This window comes from Mandrillus leucophaeus, unplaced genomic scaffold (genome assembly GCF_000951045.1).
Source record: "Mandrillus leucophaeus isolate KB7577 unplaced genomic scaffold, Mleu.le_1.0 Scaffold855, whole genome shotgun sequence".
NCBI classification, from domain to species: Eukaryota; Metazoa; Chordata; class Mammalia; order Primates; family Cercopithecidae; genus Mandrillus; species Mandrillus leucophaeus.
The window spans coordinates 1096259-1110884 of NW_012109308.1; the positions used below are offsets into that span (position 1 = coordinate 1096259).

At 42.2% G+C, this 14626-nt stretch overlaps 1 protein-coding gene across 1 annotated transcript in view; it reads right to left on the reverse strand.

The window, feature by feature from the left end:
- DOCK2 (dedicator of cytokinesis 2) overlaps positions 1 to 14626 on the reverse strand; it is a 450129-nt gene that overhangs the window by 245296 nt on the left and 190207 nt on the right. The window contains exon 27 of the mRNA XM_011968671.1: positions 12539 to 12634. Coding sequence (XP_011824061.1) covers positions 12539 to 12634 — 96 coding nt within the window. The remainder of the gene's footprint in view (positions 1 to 12538; positions 12635 to 14626) is intronic.

Here is a 14626-nt window from a genome sequence, read left to right on the forward strand (position 1 = left end):
AAACAGCACGGGAAAGACCTGCCTGCCTGATTCAATTACCTCCTACCAGGTCCCTCCCACAACACGTGGGAATTCAAGACGAGATTTGGGTGGGGACAATTCCATATCAGGAATTGTCAGACCCTCAATGCCCAGGGAAGGATACTCATGATAGGATTTCTCCTCCCAATGTGGGTTCCAGGCCTTCACAGCAGACACAGTGTGCCTCATTGTATTTCACGGAGGCTTTCTTCACAGCCCAGCCATAGCAACAGCTGAACATTACTTCACAAATCCAGGAAAGATAGAAAGGCAGGGCTGTAAAATAATTTGTAATCTTATTCCTGACACCTGTGTCAAAGCAGGGAGAAGACAGCCCACAAGGGGAATAATAATGGCTATTATTTACCAAGGGCCTACTATGTGTTAAGCCCTGTGCAGTGAGCTTCACGCATGTTTTTATTCAGTCTTCACCACAAGCTTGGCAGGTAATGACCATTACTAGCCCCACTTTACAGAGAAGCAAAATGGGGATCTGCACTGTGAAGAGACTTTCTAGCTGTGGAATGAGGAGACCTCCTCCCTTCTTGAGGAAAGGAGGACAATGGCTCCCAGCTTGTCAACTCCTTTCAAACCACATAGATTGTCCCCAGTTCCATAGCACTTAGAAAGCAATGTCAGGGATGGAGGTGCTCAGCCAATGCCCAAATGGCAGATATGCTGTTTCTTAAGTTCTCCAAGGACCAGAAAAAGCTGGCCTCTCTTCCAGTGCCAGGAAATAGGACAAAAGATACAGTGGAGTCTTACCTTTAAGAACACCCTTAAAATTATTTGTCTCAAATCAGATTTGTCCAGCTCCACTAACAGAAGCTGAAAGGCACTGAGATATTTGGAGGTAATTTCATTAGGATTTGATGATGGACCAGTCATCCTGTGTGACTGCATTTACCAGCACTTGCTGAATAATTTCCAAACTCTGTTTCTCTTTCTCTTTCTCTCTCTTTCTTTCTTTCTTTCTCTCTCTCTCTCTTTCTTTTTCTTTCTTTTTCTGTCTCTTTCTCCCTCCCTCCCTTCCTCACCCCCTTTCTCTCTCTTTCTCTCTCTCTCTCTCTCTCTCTCTCTCTCCTGACAGCTGTAGTCCCTGTGTGACCAGTGAAAGCCCCTGCTTGAGCACCAGCTTCCCCAGGGCCTGAACTTACTTACCCTGCAGAAACATGTTGATATGGTTTTGCTGTGTCCCCACGCAAATCTCATCTCGAATTGTAATCCCCATAATCCCCATGTGTTGAGGGAGGGACCTGGTGGGAGGTGATTGGATCATGAGGGTAGTTTTCCCCAGGCTGTTCTCATGCTAGTGAGTGACTTCTCATGAGATCTGATGGTCTTATAAAGGGGGTCTCCCCCCTTCTCTCTTTCTCCTGTCACCATGTAAAACATCCCTGCTTCCCCTTTCACCATGATTGTAAGTTTCCTGAGGCCTCCCCAGACATGAGAAACTGTGAGTCAATTAAACCTCTTTCCTTTATAAATTACTCAATCTTGGGCAGTTCTTTATAGCAGTGTGAAAATGGACTAATACATATATGTACTGAGTCAAGTGAAACTTTCATGGCAACAGCAGCAGCAGCAACAGCAGTAGCAGCAGTGACATCATCATCATTACCTAGGAGCACTCCCTATCCATAGCAAAGGTCTGCTCCATTGAACACAGCAGGGAGAATGCAGTAGCTATCCAAACAAATCGAGGAATCTCATATTTCCTCTTAATTCTCATTTCTGCAGCAGCTAATCATGGGATGGAAGAAAGATTTGGAGAATGAAGCATGCTCTTTTATGCCCCAGCTCTCATATTTTAGTTCGCCTGAAAGAATTCTGTCACCCAGAGCTAGTAAGGTATTTGGGAATTTTATGTTTTAAAAAATCTTTACAGGAAAGACTGGCATGAAACAAAACTTTATTCACATTATTTTTAAAATTGAACTTTGTAAAGCTTGTCATTAATTTGTTCCTTCAGTTCATTTGTTCTTTAAGTTAATTTACTGCCATAGCTTAATTGAGTGCCTGCTACACACCATGCCCTGGATGGAAGGATGAATGGAAAGATAAAAGGATGTGGTCACTTCCTGCATGGGTCTTACTTTCCTGTGGAGCATAGATAGGTAAAGAGAAAATTCCAATACACGTGGTAATGCTGTAACTGAAACAAGGACAAAGAACAACTGGAAAGATGGCCTAGCAGAATGATGAGAGTTTTGCAGACTGCAAGAAGGGATAGGGCAAGAAATACTCCTCCCACTTAAAATGCACCAAGCCTTCCTCTCCACCCATTAACGTTTTTCACGGCATTCAAGACCCAGTTCTAGTTCCGCGAAGTCTACCTTGATAAATGACTTCCGTGCAGACATGTTACAGGTCCTTTGAAAGTTGAGATATGAATCCATGTTTTGCATATATATTTTAGGCCTAGTATGCCCTGATATGTGTTCACCAAAGTCCTTATTAAGGCAATGCTTCCCCCTCCAAAAAACTTGCACACCATCCATATTATCATATTAAGCTGCAACCAAGCTACCTCAAGCTCATGATGCCACCTTTTGGCTACAAACTGTCATTTCAAGTCTTTTGTCTAATTTTTTTTTACTATTTTCTTTCTTAACTTGATTCTCTCCCTGATCTCACCTTAACACACATATGCATACACACAAACAGGTATACACATATATGACACATACAAACATATGCATGCACATACAGTTTCAGGAATTTTCTCAATTAAATTAATTTTACCTCAGGAAAACAAGTTCCTAGACAAGTACAGTGAGCTGCTTAAGAAGATGGGCTTTAAGCCCTGGCAGACTCGGATGGAATACAAATCCTAGCTTCCTCCTTCCCAGGCTTGCAATGCTGGGAAGGCGTTCAAGCCCTCTAATGGCCATTTCCACTTTGAGATGAGATAGTATAAATTATTGCCAATCTCACGGACTAAATTAGATAATGCCCTTAAAGTGCTTGGTACCATCTTGGTCACACAAATTCTCCATAAATGTGAACTGTTAATACTGACAGTGCATTCTGTGGCGGTGATGCTTCCTCTCCCCACCCCTAGCCTTGTCTTTTTCCACTCGATCCAGTTACTCAGCAGCAACTCTTTCTCCTCCCTTACTCTCCACATCTAATCATGACATAAAGCTAACAATAATAACACTTGCATATTGAGAAAAAGAATGATGGTTTGTGTGGAAATACAAGTAGACAGTAAAAATCTTTCATTCATTTAGCAGGTGTTTGTTGACATTGTCCTGCAGACCAGGGACAACCATAAGAGTTGGTTGTGGCTAGACTCATGCTAGCGGTCTCAATGGGAAGGAAGCATGTAGAGTCCAAAGGTCTTTAGGGACCAGGATGAACAGTGCCTGGAGATGAGCTAAAGGCAGAAGGAGAATCCTTTGGAAACTCCATGCCAGCCTCATCCTCTTATGTTAAGCCTGCTATTTCATAAGTACCAACACTCACATAAACAAAGCGTTTTTGTGGTTTAATTACCAGAATTTAGGAGATCAATCCTAAACATATCATTGTCATCATGAAACCACCAGAAATTCTGTGCCATTTTATATGTTTCTGCAAGTTGCCACATAGATGATCTCATTAGATTCCATGATCCAGGCAAGGTGGCAACTGAGTTTAAGGTGCTCATTATTATCCTTAAAATATTTGATTCGTAAAGAATAAGCTTAGTTATTCATAGTGTAGGAGCGTATGATACACTATTTAAGGGCAGGGACTCCAAAACAGTACTCCCTGGGTTCAGATCCTGGTTCTTCCACTAACAAGCTGTGTGGTTATAGGCAAGTTGCATGACCTCGCTGTGTCTCAGTTATTTCAGATGTAAAACATGAGCATCTGATGCAGGTGAAGTAAGGTAAAACACATCAGATGCTTAGCTATTTGCCTAGCATACAGGATGTGTGTGCCATTAAATGATAGCTTTATTATAAATACTATTTTCCAATAAGGTATAGGGGCGCTGAGTGAAGGCCAAGAGCCAACTAACCACTCCTGGCTGGGAATCACACCTCCTCATGTCCTAGACTGTCCTCCTTCCTGCTTGTCACAGACCGGGGTTGGGAGGAGTTGGTACTGTCCTGCTGCAGTCCCTGACTCAGTCTCTATGCTCATGGTCTGGCTCAGAGTAGTTGCTTAGTTGGGTCATTTCCAATTTGGTGTCCCAGGAGTGAAAAGTGAAGTCAGAGCTTTGAAGCCCAGTCTCTGATGACACAGATGCCTCCCGGAGTCTCCAGTACTATTATGAGGTGAAGCAGCAGAGGACGGGGTGACTTCCAATTTCCTTTTTTTTTTTTCTTTTTGAACAAACTGCTCAGAATGTCTGGAGCTGGTGTGATGCCAAGCATTTACCTTTATTTAAACACTCAATAGCCTCCTCTGTGAAAACCGGGGTAATTAGGCCCCAAATATATCACCCAGAGGCTTATTTTAACTACCCAAAATAAAGGCTAGATCCCAATTTCAACAAAATCACCAGATTGTTTTCCTTCCAAGAACTTCTGGCAGTGTTCAAGTTCCCTGCTTGATTCTCCCTATGGGATTGTTCGTCCCCATCACTGGGGTGGCGGGAGACAGGGGACAACCCTCTCTAGAGCAGTCAGTAACAGGATGCATCAGCCAGGAAGTGTTTTTGAGGCATGCCCTCACCACACATAAACAAGCCTGGACATTTTTCCTCAAGCTGCTCTAAGACCTGTGAGACAGGACAATATCTTCCTAGAAGGGAGCACAGACGACTAGAGCCACTCCGGTGTCCCTGGTTCACATCCTGCTTACTCCTACCAGCAGCGTAACTTTAGACATGATGCTTTCATCCTCTGCTACTTAATGTGCTCCCCTAAACAACAGGAGATAGCAATAATTGCCTACCTGTGTGTGAGGGCTCAAGATGCAATCCATTACACAGTAGGCATTTTGAGTCAAACTTTTCAAATAATATATTTTAACATCTCTGAAGATTACAATCTGTGTCACAATATACTTGGTAGCAAATTTTCTTTCTTATGGGCACATAAAATCATGGTACATCTTACATTTGATAAAATATGGCATGTAGCCTGCGGAAATCATTCCCCAGGAAAGGCAGGCTCTCCAAGACTGTTTTTTCCATTACTCTTCTGCTTTTATACCACAGCTTATTTCAAGGAACCAAGAATATGTACAAGAAAATCTTGTTTATACAAGAGTTTCTGGACTGAGCCAGGAAAACACCAATGGTTGCAGTAAATACATAATATTTGCAAGTATCTTGCATACATCTCTGTTCTCCAATCGCATGCCATGACAGACAGCACTAATCAATTCCCCAGTTGTTCCCACTGAGCCAACATGTAGCCTCTGCATCCTCCTCAACACAGTTCTACAGGCAGCCATCACCAATCAGCCAGGGCTGGCACTTGAGCAAAATCTATTTTAGGTCTCCGATTCAGGAGCTTGGGAGATAGAAAAAGAGAAGAGGAATTGTCAGCCAAGTCAGGAAACTCAGATATAAGAAGAAGATTTCAAATATGGTACAGTTTATTGCACCAAAAAAAAAAAAAAAAAAAGGTCTAGAGAGATTAAATTGGCAAAAAGTCACTAGCCAATTATCTGCAGAAAGAATGTAGAATTTTTTTCCTATTCTCCCTGATAAGGCAGAATATTCTACCTAAATTCTCAATATCACTAATCATCAGGGAGATGCAAATCAAAACAATAGGATACCGCCTTACTCCGGCAAGAATGGCCATTATTCAAAAGAAAAAAAAAAATCAATGTTGGTGTGAATGTTGGGAAAAGGGAACATTTATACACTGCTGGTGGGAATGCAAATTAATACAATCTCTATGGAAAACAGTATGGGATTCCTTACAGAGCTAAAAGTAGATCTACCGTTCAATCTAGCAATCTCACCACTGGGTATCTAGCCAAAGGGAAAGAAGTTATTATGCGAAAAAGACACTTGCACATGTATGTTTACAGCAGCACAAATCTCAACTGCCAACATGTGGAACCAACCTAACTGCCCATCAGATAATGAGTAGATAATGTGGGATATATGCACCATGGAATACTACTCAGCCATTAAAAGGAATGAAATAATGTCTTTTACCACAACTTGGATGGAGTTGGAGGCCATTATTCTAAGTGAAGTAACACAGGACTGGAAAACCAAAAACCGAATGTTCTCACTTTAAAGTGGGAGCTAAGCCATGAACAGGCAAAGGCATACAGAGTAACGTAATGGACCTTGGAGACTCAGAAGGGGGAGGGTGGAAGGGAGGCCAGGAATGAAAAACTACATATTGGGTACAATGCACACTACTTAGGTGATGGGTGCACTAAAATATCAGAATTCACCACTGTATAATTCATCCATGTAACAAAAAACCACTTGTACTCCAAATGTATTGAAATAAAAGCATATATATAGATATATAGACATATAGATATCCTTTCTATCAAACCATGCTCCCTTTCTCAGCACCAAAGTCAAATTCCTTAGGACTTAAGTAAACAAGAAGTTACCTGACAAATTAGACCGTGGCAGAGAGAGGATGAAAGGGTACTAGTCATGTAAAAGTCATTTGTTTTTTGTTTTTACAAAATTCCGTTTTGCTCATTTGTCACCAACAATTCATTTTAAGGGAAGTGATCTATAGAAAAATCAGGAATCATCATTGCAAAGCACTGAGCCCAACAAGCAATCCATCCTAGCCCTATGGTTCCTGTGATTTTAATGGCTAAACCCTTTTATTGCAAGTTCCTATCCATGAAAATAAGAAAAAAAAGTGTAACGAATCCTGTATAAGAATGAGAGTTGCAACCAGTCATCCTATACCCATTTGGGGTCCTCTTGGGATTTTGAAAGTACTTGACATGTATGGTGTTTACCACCAATATTGATTAATATTCCCAAGCAATGGAAACTAACCAATAAAAATCACATCTGGAAAATTAAAAGTGACAGGTGGAATGGGGATCTCTCCTCCTTGTCAAATTTTAATTCAAAATTAGATTGGGGCCTTCAGTGCTAAGACAGGGACCCTTGACCCCTGAGTAATTACTTTCCAACATCATTTTCTTTAATTTGGAGGAGATATTTCTATTCTAGGAATTGCTGGAAAGGCTCATTTTATGGAAATGAAGCTATATCTTAAGAAAACCTTGTTTGTTGCTTCCTTCTGTTTCAGGTACATTTCTGCTCCTAGTGAGGTATGCTTGTCACAGGCCTCTGGCTCTCCAGCACTCTCAGCACTCTTAGCATTGTAATTACACTAGCAAACTCCAAAGTCATTGATACTATGACACAGCTTGCAACTTACAACCTCTGCAAGGCTTCAGGGATGAGCCAGAAAGTCTTAACAGGCAATTCTTTACTCCCTGAAATGTGGCTTCCCATATTTAGAAAACACATTTGTTGAATAAGGGAAAGCAATCTGAGGGGAAAGCGCATTCAAGAATATGAAGGTAGGAAATAATAGCATTTTCGGTGATTATTTCACTCATTCACTCATTTCATTTCATTAGTGCCTTCATTTGCTCAAAAAACTTGGGTACCCACTGCATGCCAGGCAACCAACTGGGTATTGAGGATAAAAGAGTAAAACAGGGTGCCTGACCTCAGGGGGTCCACAAAATATGCGGGAAGCCTACAAATTACCTTACAATGTCCTAAGCATAATGAGCACAGTGACCTAGGCATGCACAGGGCCTCGGAGAACACAGGTCAAGGGACAGAGGAAGGGTAGCTTTTCCAGCCCAAGTGGGGAGAGAGTGGGGACAGGTGGGCTGAAAGCAGCAGGACTGGGTGGGTGAATGGAAGGGGCAGGCAGGTGACAGAGAGGGAGGGGCAAGGGTAGCTCGAGATCTAGGATGGCAGTCCCATAAACTGAGATCCCGAATTCAGGTGGAGTGTGGAGTGGGCTTCAGGGAGCTGGCAATGAGTTGACTTTGGGGCACAGTGCATTTGAGATGCCTGAGAGACATCACATCAGAAGAGGTCTGATTTTCTCCAGGCACAGACCATGCCTAACTCATTTCTGAGTTTTTGTGCTAAGTATCTAAGAGGTTCTCATAAACTGCTGAAGGAATAAATAAATGAATACTGTGCATAAGAAGCACATCTACAAACGCTTATCCTGTATTATATTATTTAATTCATGCAGGAACTCTATGAGGAAGATCTATTATTACTCCATTTATTTCACAAATAGGCACAAGCCTTAAAGTCTTACAGTTTAAGAGAGGAGCTGTGACAAGTTCACAGATAAAAATGACTCAAAAAAAAAAAAAAAAAAGCAGAGCACATGAAAATGTGCTCAATATCATTCATCATTGTGGAAAGGAAAATTAAAACCACAGCGAAATACCACTAGGACTGTTATAATCCAAAGGACTGACAATAATAAGACTTGGTGGGAATGTGGGTAAACAAAACCTCAAACATTGCTGGTGGGAATGTGAAGTGGTACAGCCACGTCCTGTGATGGGTCACCCACCGGGTTACTTAGGAGCGTATGTACGCTGCTTGTCTTTAAAGGCTGGGCGGTGAGCCAATGCCAAGGTGCCCAGCTGAGAAGCAGGTGTCCCTGATAACCCAAACATCCCAGAGGGTAGCTGAGAATCTAACATGGAGAACAGACCCATCGCACACACACAGTAGGCAAAGCGCCAGAAAATTAGCTTAAAAGCAGCTTTAGGTTGGGAGGTTGTGTTGATCTCTAAAGCTGTCCTGCCGCCATCCAGGAGTACCTCATATGTAAGTCGTAATAAACTCATCTACTGGTCAAGTTGGACTCATCCAAGTCATTCTTTAATCACTTTGCTCCCTCTTAGTTTCAGGGAATGTTTTTTAAAATATGTAATATCAGGTTTTTCTCATTATAGCTACTATGGAAAATAGTATGGCAGTTTCTTCTAAAGTTAAACGTACACTTCCCACATGCCCCAGCAATTCCACTCCTAGATTTCTACCCAAAAGAAGTCAAAACACATTCATACAACACTTGTTTGTGAATGTTCAAAGCAGTATTATTTATAATAGTCAAACGTTAAAAACAATCCAAATATCAATCCACTAGTGACTGGCTAAACAAAAGGCGGCAAGCTCATATAATGTAACATTATTCAGTAATGCAAAGAAATGAAGTATTGATATGTCCTAAAATACGGACAAACCTCAAAAACATGCTAAGGAAAGAACACAGACACAAATGACCTCAAATTGTATGACTTCATTTATATAAAATTTCCCAGAAAAGGTAATCTATGGAGACGAAAAGCAGATTCGTGGTTGCTTACGGTTGGCGAGAGGAGGGAAAGAAAGTGATTGCAAATGGAACCTTGGAGAGTAAAAGAAGTACCTAAACTGAATATTCGTGATGGTTGCATAACTATAAATTTTCTAAAACTTGCCAAACTGAATACTTTCAATGGTTAAATTTTAAAGTGTATGATCTATACTTCAATAAAACTGTTTTTATTTATATTTATTTATTTATTTATTTTTTGTTTTGTTTTGTTTTTTGAGACGGAGTCTCTCTCTGTCGCCCAGGCTGGAGTGCAGTGGCCGGATCTCAGCTCACTGCAAGCTCCGCCTCCTGGGTTTACACCATTCTCCTGCCTCAGCCTCCGGAGTAGCTGGGACTACAGGCACCCACCACCTCGCCCGGCTAGTATTTGTATTTTTTTAGTAGAGATGGGGTTTCACCGTGTTAGCCAGGAGGTCTTGATCTCCTGACCTCATGATCCACCCGTCTCGGCCTCCCAAAGTGCTGGGATTACAGGCTTGAGCCACCGCGCCCGGCCCTATATTTATTTATTTATTTATTTATTTATTTATTTATTTATTTATTTATTTATTTCTGAGACTGAGTCTGCTCTGTCACCCAGGCTGGAGTGCAGTGGCGCCATCTCGGCTCACTGCAAGCTCCGCCTCCCTGCAAGCTCCGCCTCCCGGGTTCACGCCATTCTCCTGCCTCAGTCTCCCAAGTAGCTGGGACTAGAGGCGCCCGCCACCATGCCCAGCTAATTTTTTGTATTTTAGTAGAGACAGGGTTTCACCGTGCTAGCCAGGAAAAACTGCTTTAAAAAAAAAAAAGGTAAAGAGAGCTTGGTACATTTGTGCTGGACCTGGAAAGCTAGGTAGTATTTCAACATGTTGAAAGGTACGAGAAGGAATTTCAGGCAAAGAAAGCAGCAGAGGCTACGCCTGCAAGTAAGACAGTGCCAGCATGTTTGGGCAATATCCAGATATCCATTTTGGCTGGATATTTGGATGGAAAAAAGTTGATGAAAAGACTGAAAAATGTGGTTGTGACCAGATCAGATCACAGAAGCTGAAAATGATTGGGCTAATGCATTTACGACCTAATTTGGTAGGCAGCAGGGAGCTACTGTACATCCCAGAGTAGGGGAGTGTCCTGGTAAAGATTGATGGGGCAACAGTGAAGAATGTGTGTTAGAAGAGCCAGCTACAAAAGCAGAGCATCAAATAAAAAGCTCATAGAACTGGCAGCACTGAGTAGTTACTCACCTGCGTAGATAATGCAAAAGAGAGAGAGCCTCACTCTACCAGATTGAAAGGAAAATAATACTATACAGCACTTATTTAGTGCTTCCTATGATCCAGGCCCTGTTTAAAAGAATCACTGTTCTACAGGAAAGGAAGTTAAGAGCCTGCTATGTACAGAATGACCCAAATGGACTGATGATCATCTTTAGGTTTACTCCAAAGAGAAGGAAAAAAGATAAAGGAGGTTATAAAATGCTTCACTTGAGGTCAGGAGTTCGAGACCAGCCTGATCAACATGTAGTGAAATCCTGCCTCTACTAAAAATACAAAAGTTAGCTGGGCATGGTGGCTTACGCTGGTAGTCCCAGCTACTTGGGAAGCTGAGGCTGGACAATCACTTGAACCCAGGAGGTGGAGGTTGCAGTGAGCTGAAATCACGCCACTGTACTCCAGCCTGGGTGACAGAACAAGACTCTCTCTCAAACCAAAAAAAAAAAAGAAAAAAGAAAAATGCGATACTTCAAAGGTGGAAGGATGGTAAGTGAGACAAATGACAAAGACCAGTTTACATGGCTCTCTGTCCAAAAAAGGCAAGAGTAGCTGGCACTACTGATGCTGCCCATGGATGTCACCACTGTGTAAAGCAGGAATGTCAGGGTGGCTTTCAGAAGAGAATCCAGCTGTTTGTGAGTCACAAAGTGTGTATAAACATTATTTTTTTAAATGAACTTCCAATACTGAAATATCAGAAGATTTCACATAAAACATGGAAATTTTCAGTTTCTCTTGAAATACTGGGAATTCTAGCAACTACAGGGTCCAATCTCACATGGTATCAATCAATCAGGGCTGAGTAGCCCTCATCCTCTTTTAAGCATTAGAGTCCCTGCCTGTCACATGTCATGCATTTATTCATTCAGAAGTATTTATTGGGCACCTACTATATGCCAAGTGCTGTTATAGGACCTAGAGACACAGCAATGACAAAACAGACAAATATGCTTACTTTCCTGGAGCTCATATTCTCATGAGGATAGCTAGACAATAACCAAACAATATAATGTGTATTTCCAATTATAAGTAATGAGAAAAATAAAGAAGGTATGATTTTTAGTGGATGGAGAGGTACTGGGAATTGTAGACAGGGTGATCAGAGAAGGGAGGCCTTTATGCTTAGGTGATACCTGACTCAAAAGGAAACAGCACATCCATCATGGTTTATATGTGGGAGGAACACATAAATCAATGAGCATGGGGCAGGGGCATTCCAGGCCTGGCAATGGTTTGGATTTTATTCTGAGTGAGATGGACAACCATTGGCAGGTTTGAGCAGAGAAGTGACATGGTTGGGCATACTCATTTATGTTGGTGACTGGCCCCTGTAAGCATTTGAAGTTTGGGTCCTTGGTTTAAAGCACGATGGGCAGAGGTTAAAGGGTTCGAGCTGGGTTCTGTGTCTGGAGAAGAAAAATAATCAGATGATGGGGCAGAAATTTCCTGATCTTCAGAAGATAGTGTTTATGCAGAAAATAGCTCAATATGTAGTAATGACCTTGAATAACCGGCATCTATGGGCAGAGTTAACACACAATGAAGCCCCTTCAGAAACCAAGCTCACAGGACCCTGAGACTGGGCACCACTTGAATGTAGGCCAGAGGAAAAGGTTCCTAGTGGACATGCATCTGGGATGTTATACCTTGTTCACTTACAAAAGCTGCTCTCCCTTCTCTGTCTTCAGCAGTGATCATTCCCCCTTGCTGGTGTACTCAATTTAGTGCCGGTACACTCAACTAGACAAGTCCTAAGCCTTGTTTTATTTCAACAACTTGAGTTAATTCTCAAGTCCTCCCAACTCAGACAGGAAAAATCTGGTCCTTGTACTCCAAAACAAAGCAATGATCAATGCTGGGAGTTCAATGTGATCTGCCCTTTCAGCAAATCCATTTTTAGATGCTGAAGAGCTTGCAACATTTGACAAGAAGAAATAATCTACTCACAATCAGAGTGTGATCCCGGCCCATGGTGATGACTGTCCGGTTCACTGTCCGCAGCAGTTGGACCATGATCTCCTGGATGTGGTGGTAGGTGAAGGCCTGTAACACAGTCAGAGACATCTATGTGACAACTAGGACACTGTGTCTGCACAAATGTCCAAAGGACACAGACAATAGTGGTCAGACATGGTGATCTTCAACACCATCACCAACACCACCACCACCACTGCCGTCAGTATCATCATCATCATCACCACCTGCACTGGGCATAAGAAATCCCACCAGTCACCTGAAATATAAGTTAAGATCTCTTAACTTAGGCTTTGGAATCAGGAACTTTGGAGCTAGAATACTAGCTCTGACATAACTAGTACTGCATTGGTTATTATATGGTTTGGATCTGTGTCCCCGGTGAAATCCCATGTTGAATCATAATCCCCAGTGTGGGAGATGGGGCCTAGTAGAAGGTGACTGGATCATGGGAGTGGATTCTCATGGTTTAACACCATCTCTCTTGGTGCTGTCATCGCGATAGTGAGTTCTCATGAGATCTGGTTGTTTAAAAGTGTGTGGCAACTTCTCCCTTCTTTCTCTTCCTCTAGCTCTGGCTATGTGAAGATGCCTGCTCCTGTTTTGCCTTCCACTATGGGTAAAAGCATCCTGAGGCCTCCCCAGAAGCCTAGGAGATGCCAGTACAGCTTCCTGTACAGCTTGTGGAATCATGAGCCAATTCAACCTTTTTTCTTTATAAATTACCCAGTCTCAGGTGTTTCTTCATAGCAGCGCAAGAACAGACAAATACAGTTATATTAACTTTTCTAATCCTTGGTTTCTTCATCTAATAGTCAGGATCTGAGCCGGAATAAGGAGGAATTTTAATGCAGGGAATTGGTTATACAGGTAACAGAAATGCCAGCATACCAAGCAAGGTAACCTAGAGTCAGCCACAGCAGGAAGTCACTGTCACCTGGAGGCTGGAGGGACAAATCGAGGAGGCAGTGTTTCTGGAGCCCCGGGACTAGGGTTATATAATGGAAACTACGGTTACATAATGGTAACCACATCATGCTTGTATAATAGAAGCCACATTATCCACCTTGGGTGGAAATTTACAGTGAGTCAGGTTGTAACAGGTATTGAGTTCTGTCCACTTTAAATACGGGTCCCTAAAATTTCTGTAGGATTTGCTGATCCTTTTTGAGCTTTTGTAGTCAGCAAGGGTTTCGAGCATATTCGTCTATATCTTGGATCATTTTACCAGCATGGCTTTTAGGCACAGAGTTGCGTACCATGCATATGCGAGGGTGGCCATGGCCAAGTGGAAAGGCCGTGGGATCTTAACTTCAGAAGCTCTGGGTGTGAAGTTCAATGCTGTATTTGCCAGCTGTGCAACCTCACTTATCACTTCTCTGAACCTCAATTCTCTCATCTACAAAAATGTAGGTTTTCTCAAGGTTGATGTGGACATAAAAATGGCATGTGCAATTCTGGAAGAACATATATGCCTGGGTCCTCTGCTGGAGGTTCTGTAGTCTGAGACAGAGCCTGGGCATCAGCAATTTCTGAATTTTAGGTGTGCTATTTGGATGGCTAAGAACTATGATGTGACACGCTGTTTAGCTTTGGAGATGGGGGCTTGAGAATAGCCTTGTGTCTCCAGTACCTAGCCAGAGCCTGGCATAAAGAAAGTGCTAAATGGATGGTGGCTGAAAACATGGATGACCACCCATGCTCATTTACAAGTATGCCAGCAAGCTTTACTGTGATAAACTTAAGTGTGGTTTTTGTCCCTTAATGTGAGGAATTGCAGGAAGTGGGTTATAAAGTGAAAGAGAAGTCGATTTGCAGTTTGGGTAGGGCCAGAAAAAGAAAGAAGATGTGCTTATTAAAAAATGTCCTCCCCCTGCCCCAATGACTTTCAATGACTTTTGGCATCCAGAGATGAATAACCCAGAGCTTTCTTTCTCTTTCTGCCTTAGACTCACTTTGTCACTTTGGCTAGTCCCAGACTCTCTAGCTCTGTGGAACCACCAACAGAACCTCTGCCACTGGACCTTTTGTTAGAGCATTTATTTTACAGAAACAAGTTCC